We start from the raw sequence: 14,447 nt of genomic DNA on the forward strand, positions 1-14,447 counted from the left end.
CTGATAGCCATGATGGGGCTAACGGCTGCCGGGCTGCCGACGGACGGCGGCGCCTCTGAACCGACCGGAAATGGCTACCGGGGGCAGGGGACGGGGGTAACGGGCAACGCCGGCCTGGCGAGGTACCGGACCACGGCGGGAGCGGGCGCCCGGCCGCAGCCCAAACCATGGCTGCAGGCGAACTGTTGGCCGGCCGAGCAACGCTGACCTGTCACCATTGCACAAGGCAAGGCAAAAAGGCAACAATTTACACTAAGTGGTGCTAGTTGAACTCGATCACGATTCACGGCATTCACATTTGGCAAAGGCCGGATTTTTTGAAGATATTTCCTCTGAAATCGAGATATAAGCAAGGCAGTCTTCTCAAGCTATGAGCCCGGTCCCTTGCCCTTACCTGTCTGCCGCTGCCATTACCAAGAGAGCCTCGTCTCTCGTCCTTACATGTTGCTCCAACCGCCAATGATGATGATGAATTGGGGTTTTTGGGCGCCCGGACTACAGTGGTCATCGGCGCCCACTCTAACCGCCAACACGGTACTGTCTACTCCCTGATCCCAATCCAACTTCCTTACTCTATCCCAAAAGTACCCTATCCCAGAGTATCCCCACCGTTCCTTACCTGCGGCGCCCACCGCCGACAGCGTCCGATAGGTGTGGATCGGACCCCTGTCCGCCATCTCCGGCCCGACTGGACCCGATCGTAACGACTCAGCTCAGCAAATCAGCAATTCGATAGGGCACGGCACGGTATGGCACTGCACGGCAAAGCACGGCACGACACTGAAGGACGCAAAACGTCTGTGGTTCAGGGGATAGACCGGCACTGGCCACGCCCAGCCGAACACTGTCTCAGATAGACGCTGTGACACCCGCAATGACCTAAGTGCGAAGTGAGTGATAGTGATATCAGTCAATCGCGAACAACTCTTAAGTCACTGCCATCACCATCATTCGCAATCTAAGGGCCAGTGTCGCAGTTAGCCCGTGCAGTAGGTAGGTAAAGACAGTGCATGATACCGTGCAGTTTGCACCGCAGTGCTGTTCTCGTCTCTCTGCACTACCAACAGCTCATTACCAGCGCCGTGAGTACCGGATATCTTAGAATTCGTGGGAAGATCGCAACACAGTGCGCACGACCAGTCCTTAATTATCATGCTTGGTCACATCGATTTGGGTTCAGCGCAGCGCCATTTCGATATTAGCTGACTACGGTTTTACTTCGATTTCTACGATCACTACGATTTCTCTACGATTTTAGTTTATCATACGATTTTAGCTTTTGTCGTTTGCTAATAAGGTCCGGCTCAAAAGCGTGTTGGCACTGACACGGCGTGCCTCAGGTCACCATGCTACTGCCACGCATCCTAACCTGCACACTGCATATTGCGCGAGCCATGTCCGGCACTCGACAGCAGTGTGGGCGACAAATACTCACCGTCAGCCCACTTCCTCGTGATGACATCAACACAACGCCTGCAGTCAAGGGGCAAATCCGCTCAGGCGAATCTTCTACAAATACTTGGTCAGGCGTCCAGCTTGCACTGAGCCTGACTTCCACTGAACATGGGGCGTCGTTTCTGACAAACACGTATCTATCTTAGTCCGGGGATCTGCAATGTTTGTCTTCAGGCGCCGTTGCAGTCGCGTCCACTCGAGACAATCTTTTGGGTAGCTTACTGCACAATACAAATGTAAGACCGTCTTCAAGTCCACAACCCAGCAGCAGGCGCCACGTGGCACTATGTTTCGTCTTGTCGTATTCAATAATCGATATCAAGCGTAGGTAGCACTCACGTTAGGATACTCACGCCGTTACTAGGTTTCTGAAAAGATCGTTTTCCATTCAACGAACTATTCAAAACTACCAAAAAAGTAACATTAACGATACTGTGGCGTACACTTACCACATTTCACTCGTTTTGTTTTGCTTTTTCCTTAGAAGCACATCTTGCGATTTTGGTTATCGAGAACCACACGGCCTGTTAGTCTCACATGGTTCTCTTGACAACAGATTGTAAACAGATATGGGTGGTATCTCCAAGATAGGTAGATGGTCTATTTCTCTCCATAAAAATGCCTTGGAATGCGCAGACCCAGAAGGGACACCAAAGTGAAAAGTACCGTTGGAATGGTATTTCCATTGGTTACAAATGCATTTAAAAGTTTAATTATGTCATGATTTCATAGCAAAAGTGAAACATAAAGACCTAGCTCACGAACAGTAATAGTAATAAAAGGTTGTGGGATTAATGGGCTCCTACAAAATATTCATAACTAAACGTTCGAAGAAGGTTTGAGCGCTCGAACAAATTGTACAGGTGTAAAAGGTCAATGATACGGCTTCGGGGGATTACTAAGCCCGCTTTGAATGGATATGAATTTGAATCGGATTTGTCGAACCAAGTGGAGCCTGTCCGACGAGTGTGATGGAGTACCGCTGGTGATCCGCTAAAACTCAGCCAAGCACGGCTAACCGTGCCAAGTCCACGGAACCACTGCCGCCACCGACCGTTGACCACTGACCACTGAACGCTCACCACTGACCACTGACCGTCGACCACTGGGCTCCGCGGCCACCGGCGCCAAACGACGGCACTCATAGCGGTCTGAAACCTCCATGGGAGCCTCCATACCGCCTGGAACGGAGGTGGCTCCATGGCTGCGTGGATCGGAGCATATGAAACACACGGGCTGCACGGAGCGGAATTCGGTAGCAGCCACCGGCCACGTCATAAATGTCAAGTCTAATGGTACGGTCCGGGGAGGTGGCTAGTGGCTGCATCTGGCATCAGTGGCGTCCAGACAGTGTAGTGCAGCCACTAGGCTTCCGGTGCAGCCTGCAGCTCTGCATCTCGCTCACAATCACTCAGCGGCGGATGTGAGTGCCACTGTGGTATGTATGCCGTGGCAGATAACCAAACATTGCCTAATGAGGCATTAGCCAGCGGAACGGGCACCGACCAGTAATCGAAACGCCCATCCAAACTCTGTGTCTAACAGCTAACTGGAAGGCTGAGAGTGAGGGGAGGACGAGTGATACCCTCCCCTCACCCCAGCCAGGGATGAGGCCGGGACACTCACCTCTCCTCCCCACCCCAGCCCCCAGGTCACTATCAGCCAACACCTGTGGGCCTGGGGCGCCGGCACCGCCAGGGGCTATTGACCTCTCGATTGGTGTCACAAATGTAGCAGCTACTAGCGTGTTTCGGGACCTGGCGCCATGTTTCACCATCGATCATATGACGATGGGTAATTGTGAAGGCGAGCAGCTCTCAACAACGCTGCTTAATGCGTTTACCGTAGAAACTGAGAGCGCTAAGAGCGCTGGCTTTTAAGCGCCCACTAACGCTTAGAGCGCTACCTAATAGGCGCTAGTAACAGCTGCAAATGTTGTTGCACCCAACAGGCCCGCTAATGCAGTGCAGAAAAGACTCTCTCCGCCCTCTTCTGTCCCAGGTGTTCACAGGTGCAGCACATGGTGCAGGGCTGGGCGAAAGGGGGGTGCGCGGTCCCTCGTGGATCACACTCACAGACTTTGGATGAATAGCACCGGCATAAACTCTGGTCAGTTCAGGCCACTCAGCTCAGCGAAGACCTCAGAGCAGAAGGGCGTTCCAACTCAAGAACGGGGACATCGTACCAAAGAAGACGAATGTAAACAGCTCCAATTCCACCTCAGTGTTTCCTCTTTTTGGCCATTCTGTCGCTCACAACCATCTAAGTACGTTCTTGGTGGATATCGTGCCTGCAGTCAGCGTGGCGGGGTGGGCAGCGAGCCGCGACTCCGGCACATAACGTCGAGTGTGCAGTGTGCACCGTCCTGTGCGATATGCTTGGTGGTGGATGGCGGCTCCATACAGTGTGGTGGATGACACCTCCTTAACGAGCTAGCGATGACGCCTCCCTGCAGGGCGACGGATGACGCCTTGGCACAGGCAACGAGCAGTGGATGACACTGAGTGGCAACTCAGCAGAGAGCGGAGGATGACACCTCCCCCGCCGGGCGATGACACACGACCAGTCAGCGATGAGACGACCCCATATGGTCAGAACTCAGAGGGTAGTCAAGCGTGTCTTGGTTGAGCACCATGTCGCACAGAGCCGAGGAGAGCGCTGACGGATGGCTCAGTCACTGAAGCTGTGGTACCGGAGAGACCGACTGCAGGCGGAGCCGGTTAGCGGTACTGGGGACCCATTGGTCAGAGTCCGGACCCACTATCAGCCATCACGGACCATAGAGCAGGCTTCAGCTCAATCCTACATGACCTAGCTTTCAGCCTATGGCTCACACCCAAGCTCGTACACATGGCTCACGCTCGTGTCCTCACAGCTTACTTCTCACGGCACAGGTGTTTACAACCCACAGCTCAGATCATAGATCTTATCACACAACTCATATATCATGGCTCACAGTTCACAGCGCTAGGGCTCTGCGCCTCGCTGATATGACAGGTACTGATGACACTAAGTGGATCTGAACTCCACGGGTTCATCAAAGCCCGAACCGACCGCCAGGCAAGTTCGACGAGCGAAGACGGTTCGGTAGGATATATGCCGGCCTAAGGCGGAGAACAAAATGCTTCCCGACCGGTGGTCTCGATGACATATTGATTGGACAGGCCGTTCGGAAGAGTTATGGTTCACGTTCCCGAGTGGAAATGACAATACTGGTGACCGTTTAAGGACTGGAAATATGAACAGAAAGGGTAAAAAAAAACGTCTGGAGGGCACGCTTCTTCACGGAACGCCAACTCCAACACATCATCAAACCGTTTTTTTTTAAGAAGCGTAACAATCAACATGTTTGAAATACCTACTATGAAAGCGTCGAATTCACTTCTAATATCAAAAACTTTCATTTTACGGTGCCTACCCAAAAGTTGGTCGATGTCCGATAAACCTGTTGGCTGTTCCATTATTTTATTTATTCGCGACCAACAACCTCACAAAGCATCCCCCTCAGGCCTCAGGCCAACAGGTTTAAGATTTTTTCATTTATGGCAGGATTCACTCAAGTCACAGGCCCATTGTTTGACACTGTACGATTGCGCGAGCATCCCACGCTGGGACGAACCTTGTGCGCGAGATGAGTCCGCTATCCAAAACACTGTCGGAAAGGGCTGTTGCTCTAAGCTCATCAGCCTCCTGTTTTGTCAAAAACTCATTATAGCTTGGCATGATTTTTGACTTTATAAATCAATCTCCTCCTTGACGCGCATTGCACGAACGACATTTTGTCGTCGGGTGCCGTCGCCGCCCGTGTAACGCTCCGCCGACTCGGCCCGGCTGTCTGTCGGTGAGTGAGTCATACAGGCTACCTCGCCGAGGCCTGGGGTCGATCGATACCATACGTGAGGCGCGGCGCGGCCCGACCGCCCGAGTGGTGTCAAACGCGACAGGGTGGTACCGGACAGACGAACGGACGGTCAGGAGTAGCATCGCGGATGGTTCAGTACGATAGCGGATGATCAAACGATGGTCGGGTCTACCCATCGGATTGGACACTCTAGATTGCAGTGCGGAATGGACGCAGCGCATGCATAGGCACAGATGCCAGCCATGTCTGTTTTGACCTGAACTGCAATGAGTGCAGAAAATCTCATCACCCCCTCTGGTGCCGAGAAATGGTTTCCGTGGGGCACTCCTGGCCCAAAGTTGCACCTCTATTCTCCACCGTCCCGTCCCGTTCGTCGTGTGCTGTCCTAATGAGCCCGGTAGGCGGATCAGCTGCGTCTCCATGGAGGGCGGGAGGTGGAGCTCTGATAACGAGCTCTGGCGTCACATCGCCACGACTCGCGTGCCCGAGAAGCCGTGACGAGAGCGCCGGGTAACGAAATAACGGCCAGGAACGGTGGCGAGTCATGCTCTATATTATTTGGGCATTCACTTTTCGCATTATGAACCTATCTCGTCTTAGTTACTAAGTTGGTTAGAGCAGCTTAGGTTAAGTCCAGAAACGCTAAGAGTTGCGAGACATCAACTTCTTGGAAAGTAGCATTGTTGAATTATTAGCAGTACTGTAATTGAAATGAGTAGCATTGTTTGCTTCGGTGACATGTTGTCCATATCGACACTACACAAACAAACGATATTGGATACCAAAACAAGCACACCGGTGCTAAAAAGGGTTGCGGCGTGGGTGGCGGCCGATAGTTGTATCACGACCAAGCCGAACCATACGGTGGCAACTGGCAACAGTGGGCAGTCGAGACCGGCGGCCAACGCCACAGATCGAGCCATCGACCACATGAATCAGCCGCCACAGCTGACAGTCTGAGCGGCCTGTCAGGGATCGGACATCTGACCCATTACTGGCCTGACAGTTGTGTTGGGTCAGCCAGCACTTCAGAGAGGCCGTCAGTCATTTTGGTGAGCGACTAGTGTTCGGATTCACCCATCGTTTGTCCATGATCATCCCACAAATTGTCTAAGAGCTGCCCAAAGACAATACCTACTAGACTGAGACTAAGCCAGGGACTAGACAAACTCAGCAGTCAGAGGCTGTCAGAGAAGTCCATAGACCACATCTCGATTCAGCAGTGTCTTGGATAAATGGATGGATAAATAGAGAGAAGGGACGGTACCGGGTACAAAAGTGTGAGGTACGACGCTGATCTAATGCGCGGTTCCCTAATAAGCGTAAGTCAGTGGTGGGCCGGTCCTGGCGCCCCCCGGTAGCCGTCCCTCTCTGCCGATCCAGCTTTGTACCATACTTCTCGGCTACCCCGCCCCTCTCAAGCCTACCCGACACTGCCCCACGCAGGTGCGTCTCGCAGTGGCATGGTTGATGCGCCCAGCTGTATTCTCTCCACATATGGACCGACAGACTGGGGGGGAGAGCGCTGGGCAGAGATGGGGACACTGGCAAAGGGAGGGAAGGAGAGAGGAAGGAGGAAGAGAGGGAGAGGGTGACAGAAAGAGAAAAGGAGAAAGAGAGAGAAAGAGCGCGAGAGATGCACACAATTACAAAGAGGCAAAAAATATTTACTGCAAAAACCAGGAGAAAATAATCACGGTAAAATAGTAAATGACATCCATGGAAAACGAGGAAAAGACTATACAAACACAACAGCCTACGGCGACGCTTGGCCCGACGGTCGACATTGGGCGCGATCAGCACAGAGTTGCCTTATCAGCCACCAGCTCAGCAGTCAGCATTTGGTGTGGTCAGCAGCGCGGACGTGCGCGTGGGATACTAGCGCGTCCCTGGGGAGCGGCGGTGGACGCGGGGGTGATGGAATGGATGGGTGACGTGGTCGGAGATGTTCGAAGCACTCCCAGCTGAAGTCACTGACAGGATAGATAAGACTCGAACTGCACGAGCATATGGGTTAGCTGCGGATAAGGCTGGGCGAGTTAGGCGAGAGGATGAACTCTACGGACATGAAGTAAACATTTACATCAATAAATCCGCCAGGGATGGTGGTTTCGCGACAGGATACGGGGAGCGTCCAAAGATCGGTCCATCAGCGGTGGTTCAATCGAGCATTTAACCTCTTCGATTCAGCCACTTAATGGAATGTTTTGCGGCTCTGCCCTGACAGCTCTGCCTCGAACTCTCTAATATACCACCCTGGCAAGGTGCCGTCTCTGCGGATGAGTTCACGTGCCTATCAATGAGCCACGGAGGTAAACGCACCGGACATCGCATGACAGCGGTGCTTGTACCGGACATCCCACGCCATCCAATATAACTACACCATACCGGACATTGCATGCCAATCCCAAGCTAACGTCTGTAGCCCAGTCAGTCTGCTCAAAGACAGTGATAACGTCTGGGCGCCTGGGCATCTGGACGTCAGGACGTCTGGGCGTTTAAGCTTCTGGACGTCTGGACGTTTGGGCGTCTTGGCGTCTGAGCGTCTAGGCGTCTGGGTGTCGAGGCGCCTGGGTGCGGCGGCAGCAGCTGGCGGATGGACCAGGTGGTCTGCCGGCCCTCCCCGCGACCGGAAGTGACGCTACCGCGGCCGGAGACGGCCGGACCCGTGCCGACACGGCCACCGGAGCGGCACTGGACGGCACGGGACCGGCAGTGGTCCGGCGTCCGGGCGACCACGGCCTACGGCGCCGCAAGCTACATGACTAATACGGAGGATGGAGGGAGCATGACCTGCATATATTAAATGCCCTCCATTATTTGTAACGTTCATCTTTGTACCGTTTATTTGTGTGTTTCGGTTTACTATTTAGGGTAGGTATTGGGACAAGTGAATGTTAACTCACCACGTGATGTGTTCCGTTATTGCAGAAATGCCAGCTAACTATTGCTAAATGCAGGCGTTCGTTCTTACAACCGAGAGCAGCACTCCATGAAAAGTTTCAGTGCGTTGTGGGATACAAGTCCAGCAAGACTACCATGAACGGGTCCTGTTCCGAGCGACCGCACTGGGCAGCTGGTCACCAGACCATACACCAAACGGCGCCGTGGACCCAACCGCTCTGTAGGTGCGCCAGTAAAGCTCAGAGCTTGGGATGTAGCTGGAAGACGAGCTGTCCAGCCGGGTCTACAGGGCGATGGTGGAGCAAGTGACGTCTACTGGCTCAGGAGTCAGTAGTGCAGACATTGGCCATGGGCAACACTAAAGGCCGGCTGGCCTGGTGGTAAACTAGGTGCTGTGCATGGAAGTATCAATGGTTGACGTATTTATATCAAAATATCGGTTACCCTCGAGGGAACTCGCCCCTTAGTGACATTTTCCAATATACATATTAGTCCTTTTTTGCCTTCAATCCATCTTAGCCGTTGAAGATTCAGCCCGGAGGGCAGGCTACCCTCGGTCTCGGGCGACCCAGTGATGTCATTATTCCAGGATACTGCAGCGATATTCGCAGGGGTGTCTTTATAGGCTAACTGACACGGTCTGCTTGGTGATTAGCTCATAGCCGCGCTGCACGCTATCCTTCCATCATATTCCACCGCGGACCGCCTTACCGATACTGTCAGTCTTCGTTGGGGAAGCACGCCGACTGACCGGACCAGAAGTGACAAGCATGCCTTGTGCCTGTCTATCTATGGGGATATGACGCTACTTTCAGTAGACTGATCGCGGGATTACCATTGTCAGGCTCACTATTGACCACTGTCTCGCCAATGCATATGTTGACTTTGGATCAATGTCACTGATAGGTTCTGGCAATGTTTAACATCGGATGAAATGAGTGTGCTCCCTTGTCCCTATCAAGAGTACTCGTACTATCTGTATGGCACACGCCACTATTGCAGGCTTTCCTGGGCGTTCTTCAAATAAAAACGTGTCAATGCCCACATCCGTGACCAGATTCTCATGGGAAACCTGCGGGGCGTGTTATCTAGTTGGCTGGGACACTTGGCTGTATCCATGACGCGCAAACGAAGCAATGCATGCGTGCCGGCCGCCTCGCAAGTCCAGCGCTGAGGCGACGCTGCCGAGGCGGACCTACCTGCTACGCGGAGCACCGCCCGGTCGACGGGGTCCAGCTGCAGAATGCTCAGCGGCTTGTCGCGCGCCCACTCCTCGAGACTTTGCCGGTCAATCTCCATGCCACATGTTAGTGGTGACCGGCGTTAGAGAGACGGCGACCGTTACGGAACGGGCGGACGGCACGAACGACTCGAGGCCGCAGGCTAGTCTCGGTTAGTAGCACAGCTGGGCGGGTCAGTCTGAAAACCAGCACACCTCTGTTATTACAGAGACCAGAAGGAAAGAAGCTAGCAAGTAGCAATGAGGCTTGAACAGGGTTAGAAAACACAAAACTATGAACATTGGGGTTAGAGATGTTGCATGCAAGACACAAGGTTATGAAGAATGTATGAAAAAAGTATCAAGGAAAAATAATGCAATTGTTATTGAGTTTTACTAATAGGTGTTGTGAACTGCAAACTGAAAGCATTTTAAAAATGTGGAGTTTTAAAACTATCAAGAAACCTCATAAATTAATACCATATCTTCATTAAAATCATTGTAGTTCAATATTATCCATGTTACGCAATACACATCTGCATTGTTGTAGGTACTGGTTCAAAATTTTAGCATGAATACTTGCCACCATGACTAGAAATTTTTGTTTGTTTAGGGTTATTAACTTCTTAAAGTATTTGGCCCCATCCAAAGCACATAAGTAAGCATACCCAATAGGTACCCATGACACCCATTCCCAAGAATCTAGCCCCTGAGGCTGGACATAAAAAAAAATGATATAAGTTGCAATACAAAATTGGGTCATATTTCACACACATACAGCTATGAGACATTTTAATTAGACAGTTCTGTCTGATTAGTGTGGATGTGGACCAACTGATTTAGGACACTTTAGGACTAACTGATGACAAAATAATCAAGGTGAGTTTTGGTCCTAACTCCTAATATAAACTAAATGGTTCTGAATAATTGACTTTCGCCAGTTCTGATTAATTTCATAACAATCTAAGATGGTTGCTTATATTGCACACAAAATAAAATGGTAAAATTATCACTTATGTGTGTGGAAACTAAAGCAAAAGTATGGCGGACACCAGGAACAGTTTAGGGGGTTGACAATTAAAATATGCAGCTGCATTGTTTGCAAGTAAAGTGTGCAGCAAACCACTGAATGGTAGACATGGATCGAATGGTTCTTCAACCGATCCTTTGAAACCCCTTCAAGGGCCTACTCCCAGTGGCATTATATTGATCACAACACCAAGGTATGCAGAACGGAAACCAGCATCCGTAACAGTAACTAGAGGCACCCAAGTAAGTAAACCTGCATGGATATATTTCACACATACACATATTATTATTTTTAGAAAATAACATAATAGTGTTAGCTTTGATGGAACGCGGGTCCTAAAATGTGGCAACCTAAACAAAATGAATCAAAATCAATAAATACACAACATGCAAGAAAATAGAAATGATCAATGTTTTACAACAACAAAAAAACAGTAAAATTATTATATTTTGATAAATATTCAAGCCATTATCGATTCAGCAAGAACCAACAAATGAACAAAGAACCAAACACACCTTCTATCCACCAGAATTAACACACACCAGAATCAAATTGGGATCACTGCTTTCCTTCACTAGTACTAGCACAAAACACAAACTATTTCACCAGAAATATGTCACTTCGAACCCCAGTTTTAGAGTGGACACGGAGTCTGCACCAAAATGCCCAACGCACAACTCCACGCGACTCCACGCAACCACCCCCCGCGCCCTCAGCCGACCGACTGCCGCCGCTGCCGCCGCGCGGTTACAGAATGGCGCACATCCTCGCCATTTTTGCCGACATACCAATGTGTTCTGCTACCGCTGGAAAGAAACGGATACTAAAACAAAGAAGCAAGAAGACAATGTGAGACTATCGGCGAAAACGAGGATTGGTGAAGGTTCCTGGTATCCAGAATTCGATAAGAGTAATATCTACCTACATCATAACCAGGGTTACTTACAGGAAAAGTTGAGAGGGGGAATAAAATTCGGGGAGGTCATGACGGTCATGACCCCCGTCCCCCGCCGGTTTCTACGCCGACGCCTGAACCGATATGCCAGTGAGTGCAGTGGCGGACCGCGGATCCAAGGGAGGGGTTCACATGGGTCATGCCCCCTGGGGCCTAGGGGCACCAAAGGTCTGCCAGGGGCACCACAGGCTTGTCAGGGGCACGGCACCGCAAGCCCGTCATGAGCACCATCGGCCTAGCAAGAGCACCACAGGTCTGGCAGGGGCACCACCGGCCTCGCAGGGGCACCACCGGCCTCGCAGGGGCACCACGGGCCTGTCGGGGGCACTTCAGGCTTGTCAGGGGCACCAAAGTCCTGTCAGGCCCCAGGGGCAGCACAGGCCTAGCGAGGGCACCACGGGCCTGTCAGGGGCACCCCAGACATGCCAGGGCCCAGGGGCACCACAGTCCTTCTAGGGGCACCACAGGCCTGTCCGGGGCACCAGAAGCCTAGCGGCTAGCAGGGGCACCACCGGCCTCGTAGGGGCACCTTTGGCCTGTCAGGGGCACCACATGCCTGTCAGGGACAGTTCAGGCTTGTCAGGGGCACCACAGTCCTGCCTGGGCCCAGGGGCACCAGCGACCTAGCAGCAGCACCACAGGTCCGCCAGGGGCGCCACGGGCCTGTCAGGGGCCCACACTCACAGGCTTGTCAGGCAGGGGCACTACAGGCCTCTCAGGAGCACCATCGGCCTAGCAAGAGCACCACAGGTCTGCCAGGGGCACCACAGGCCTGCTACTTGCCAGGGGCACCACCGGCCTCGCAGGGCGGCACTTTGGGCCTGTCAGGGAACCACGTGCCTGTCAGGGGCACTTCAGGCTTGTCAGGGGCACCACGTTCCTTTCAGCGGCAACATGAACCTGCCAGAGGCACCTGCGGCTTAGCAATATAAACTGAAATTAGGTCACCATCAAAATTAAGTGGCAGGAGTTTTTAATTTTGGGACGGGAATAGGTAGGAGCCTCACTTCGATTCATGACCCTCCCATTGGAGTCTTCCTGGATCCGCCCCTGAGTGAGTGCGAAAAGACAAGACAAGAGACTCCAGCTTTGACCCGACACCGACCATCCGATCGGTATCGGGTCAAATCTGGAGTTCCGGATATTTAAAGCTCCGCCCGCACACAGAAAAATATTAACACCGTTAGCGGTGTAATTGCACAGTACATATCTGAGCACTTGAGGAAAGTTAATTTAGTCCCTTCCCCGCTGAAATTACTCGCGCTTCTAAATGAACACCAGGAAGAAGGTAATAGAACACTGTTAGGCAGACTTGTGCCAAGGTCCCAAAAAGATCCGAGATCCAGGGTTCGCAGAGTCCAAGGTCTGGGACCTTGATGGATCCTGGACCTTGCATTGTCATTTTTGTCGCGAGACCTTGGAAACCCAGGACCTTAAAACATCCATATGCCGCGAGACCTTGGAATCCCAGGACCTTAAAACATCCATATGCCGCGAGACCTTGGAATCCCAGGACCTCAACATTTGCATATGTCGCGAGACCTTGGAATCCCAGGACCTCAACATTTGCATATGCCTTGAGACCTTGGAATCCCAGGACATCAACATTTCATGTGACATGAGACCTTAGAAACCCAGGACCTCAACATTTCATATGCCGTAAAACCATGGAAACCCAGGGGTTAGGACCTCAAAATTTTGGTATGCTGCAAGACCCTGCAGAATGCAGACCTTCAGTACTTGTCATGGGATCTTAGGAGAACGGTCTGGACCTACACCACCATTTTGTTGAGGGACCTCAAGAATCCTGGAAGCTGGACCATGAGGTTTATGTTGCACATGGGCCACTAAGGACCCTGCACTAGGTTTTGTCTGTAAGCACTTCAATAAATATCTATGGTTGAGCGACCAGCTGCAAGGGGCTAGATAGCTACACGAAGAGAAAACGAACCAGACTGTGTAGACATATATAGAACAAAATCATTCCCATGGTTGTGAGGCAGAACTGGAACAAGAGACCTGGTAGCTTTTTACATTATCAAAGTTATGGATTATGAAACTGTCAAACAGTGGACAGTGGTGGTTTGGAAAGTTCTTTTCTAATCTCACCTCACATATTTTCTGGGTTGTGATATGCCAGGCTTGAAGCTACTTGGAAGCTACCCACTGACCAAGTAAGTGTCAAACTTATTTGTTTTGCAATTCATCAAATCACCATTGAGCAATGAGCAATATAAGCAATCATTCCATGACAGTTCAACTTTTTCGTTTAGCAGGTTTTCGTCGGACAATTTTTCGTGTGCAGATTTTCGTCCGCAGACTTTCGTCTATGCATTTGTTCGTCTGTGCATTTTTAAGTCCCCGCATTATTTTCATAAAGACATTTTCCGCCTCGTCCAGACGAAAAAATGCCGGACAGAAAAATACTCAGACGAAAAATGCACCAAATTAATTCGAACAGACGAAAAAATGCAAGACGAAAAAGTCAGACGAAAATCTGCCGACGAATAACCGGCTGACGAAAAAATTGTCAGATGGAATTTTGTTCAGAGCCTTCAATCTAATGTGAATGAACAGTAAGTAAGGTTTGCGCTCGCTGATACTCTAATTCTATTGGCTTAGTCGATCAGTTTTTCTGTGAGCGCTCGCGCGAACAAGACTTAGAACATATTTTACTTTTTATCCTAGGTATTATGTAACTGAATGTGCAGAAAATCGAAAGCATATACCTATCCAATTCAACTTTTCAATTTCTATGAAGCCTGTAGGTTTTAATTCTGGTTTTTTATATTGCCTGAAAGAATACTTGAATGTCTGTCTTCAATAACTGTAAGGTGCTATCCTACATTCCTACTGATAAGGTAAGATTGAATTGAAAGGGACATGACAATACAAATTGCAAGGTACCTATTACCTACCTATATTTTTACGAATTTGTCAGGTTAAAGAAGGAGAGACTGATATTATGATTCATTTTTAACTTGTGTTGAAGCTCCCCCTACCTATGTTGGTTAACGATAAA

General features: G+C 50.8%; 1 protein-coding gene across 1 annotated transcript in view; it reads right to left on the minus strand.

The window, feature by feature from the left end:
* LOC122393155 (microtubule-actin cross-linking factor 1-like) overlaps positions 1 to 11,227 on the minus strand; it is a 215,643-nt gene extending 204,416 nt beyond the window's left edge. Inside the window, exons 1-2 of the mRNA XM_043389195.1 lie at positions 10,986 to 11,227; positions 9,421 to 9,640 (exon numbers count right to left, since the gene is read on the minus strand). Coding sequence (XP_043245130.1) covers positions 9,421 to 9,520 — 100 coding nt within the window. The 5' untranslated portion in view covers positions 9,521 to 9,640; positions 10,986 to 11,227. The remainder of the gene's footprint in view (positions 1 to 9,420; positions 9,641 to 10,985) is intronic.
* Between the last annotated feature and the right edge of the window lie 3,220 nt (positions 11,228 to 14,447).

The sequence above is a fragment of the Amphibalanus amphitrite genome, unplaced genomic scaffold (genome assembly GCF_019059575.1).
Source record: "Amphibalanus amphitrite isolate SeventyFive unplaced genomic scaffold, NRLGWU_Aamphi_draft 000024F_arrow, whole genome shotgun sequence".
NCBI classification, from domain to species: domain Eukaryota; kingdom Metazoa; phylum Arthropoda; class Thecostraca; order Balanomorpha; family Balanidae; genus Amphibalanus; species Amphibalanus amphitrite.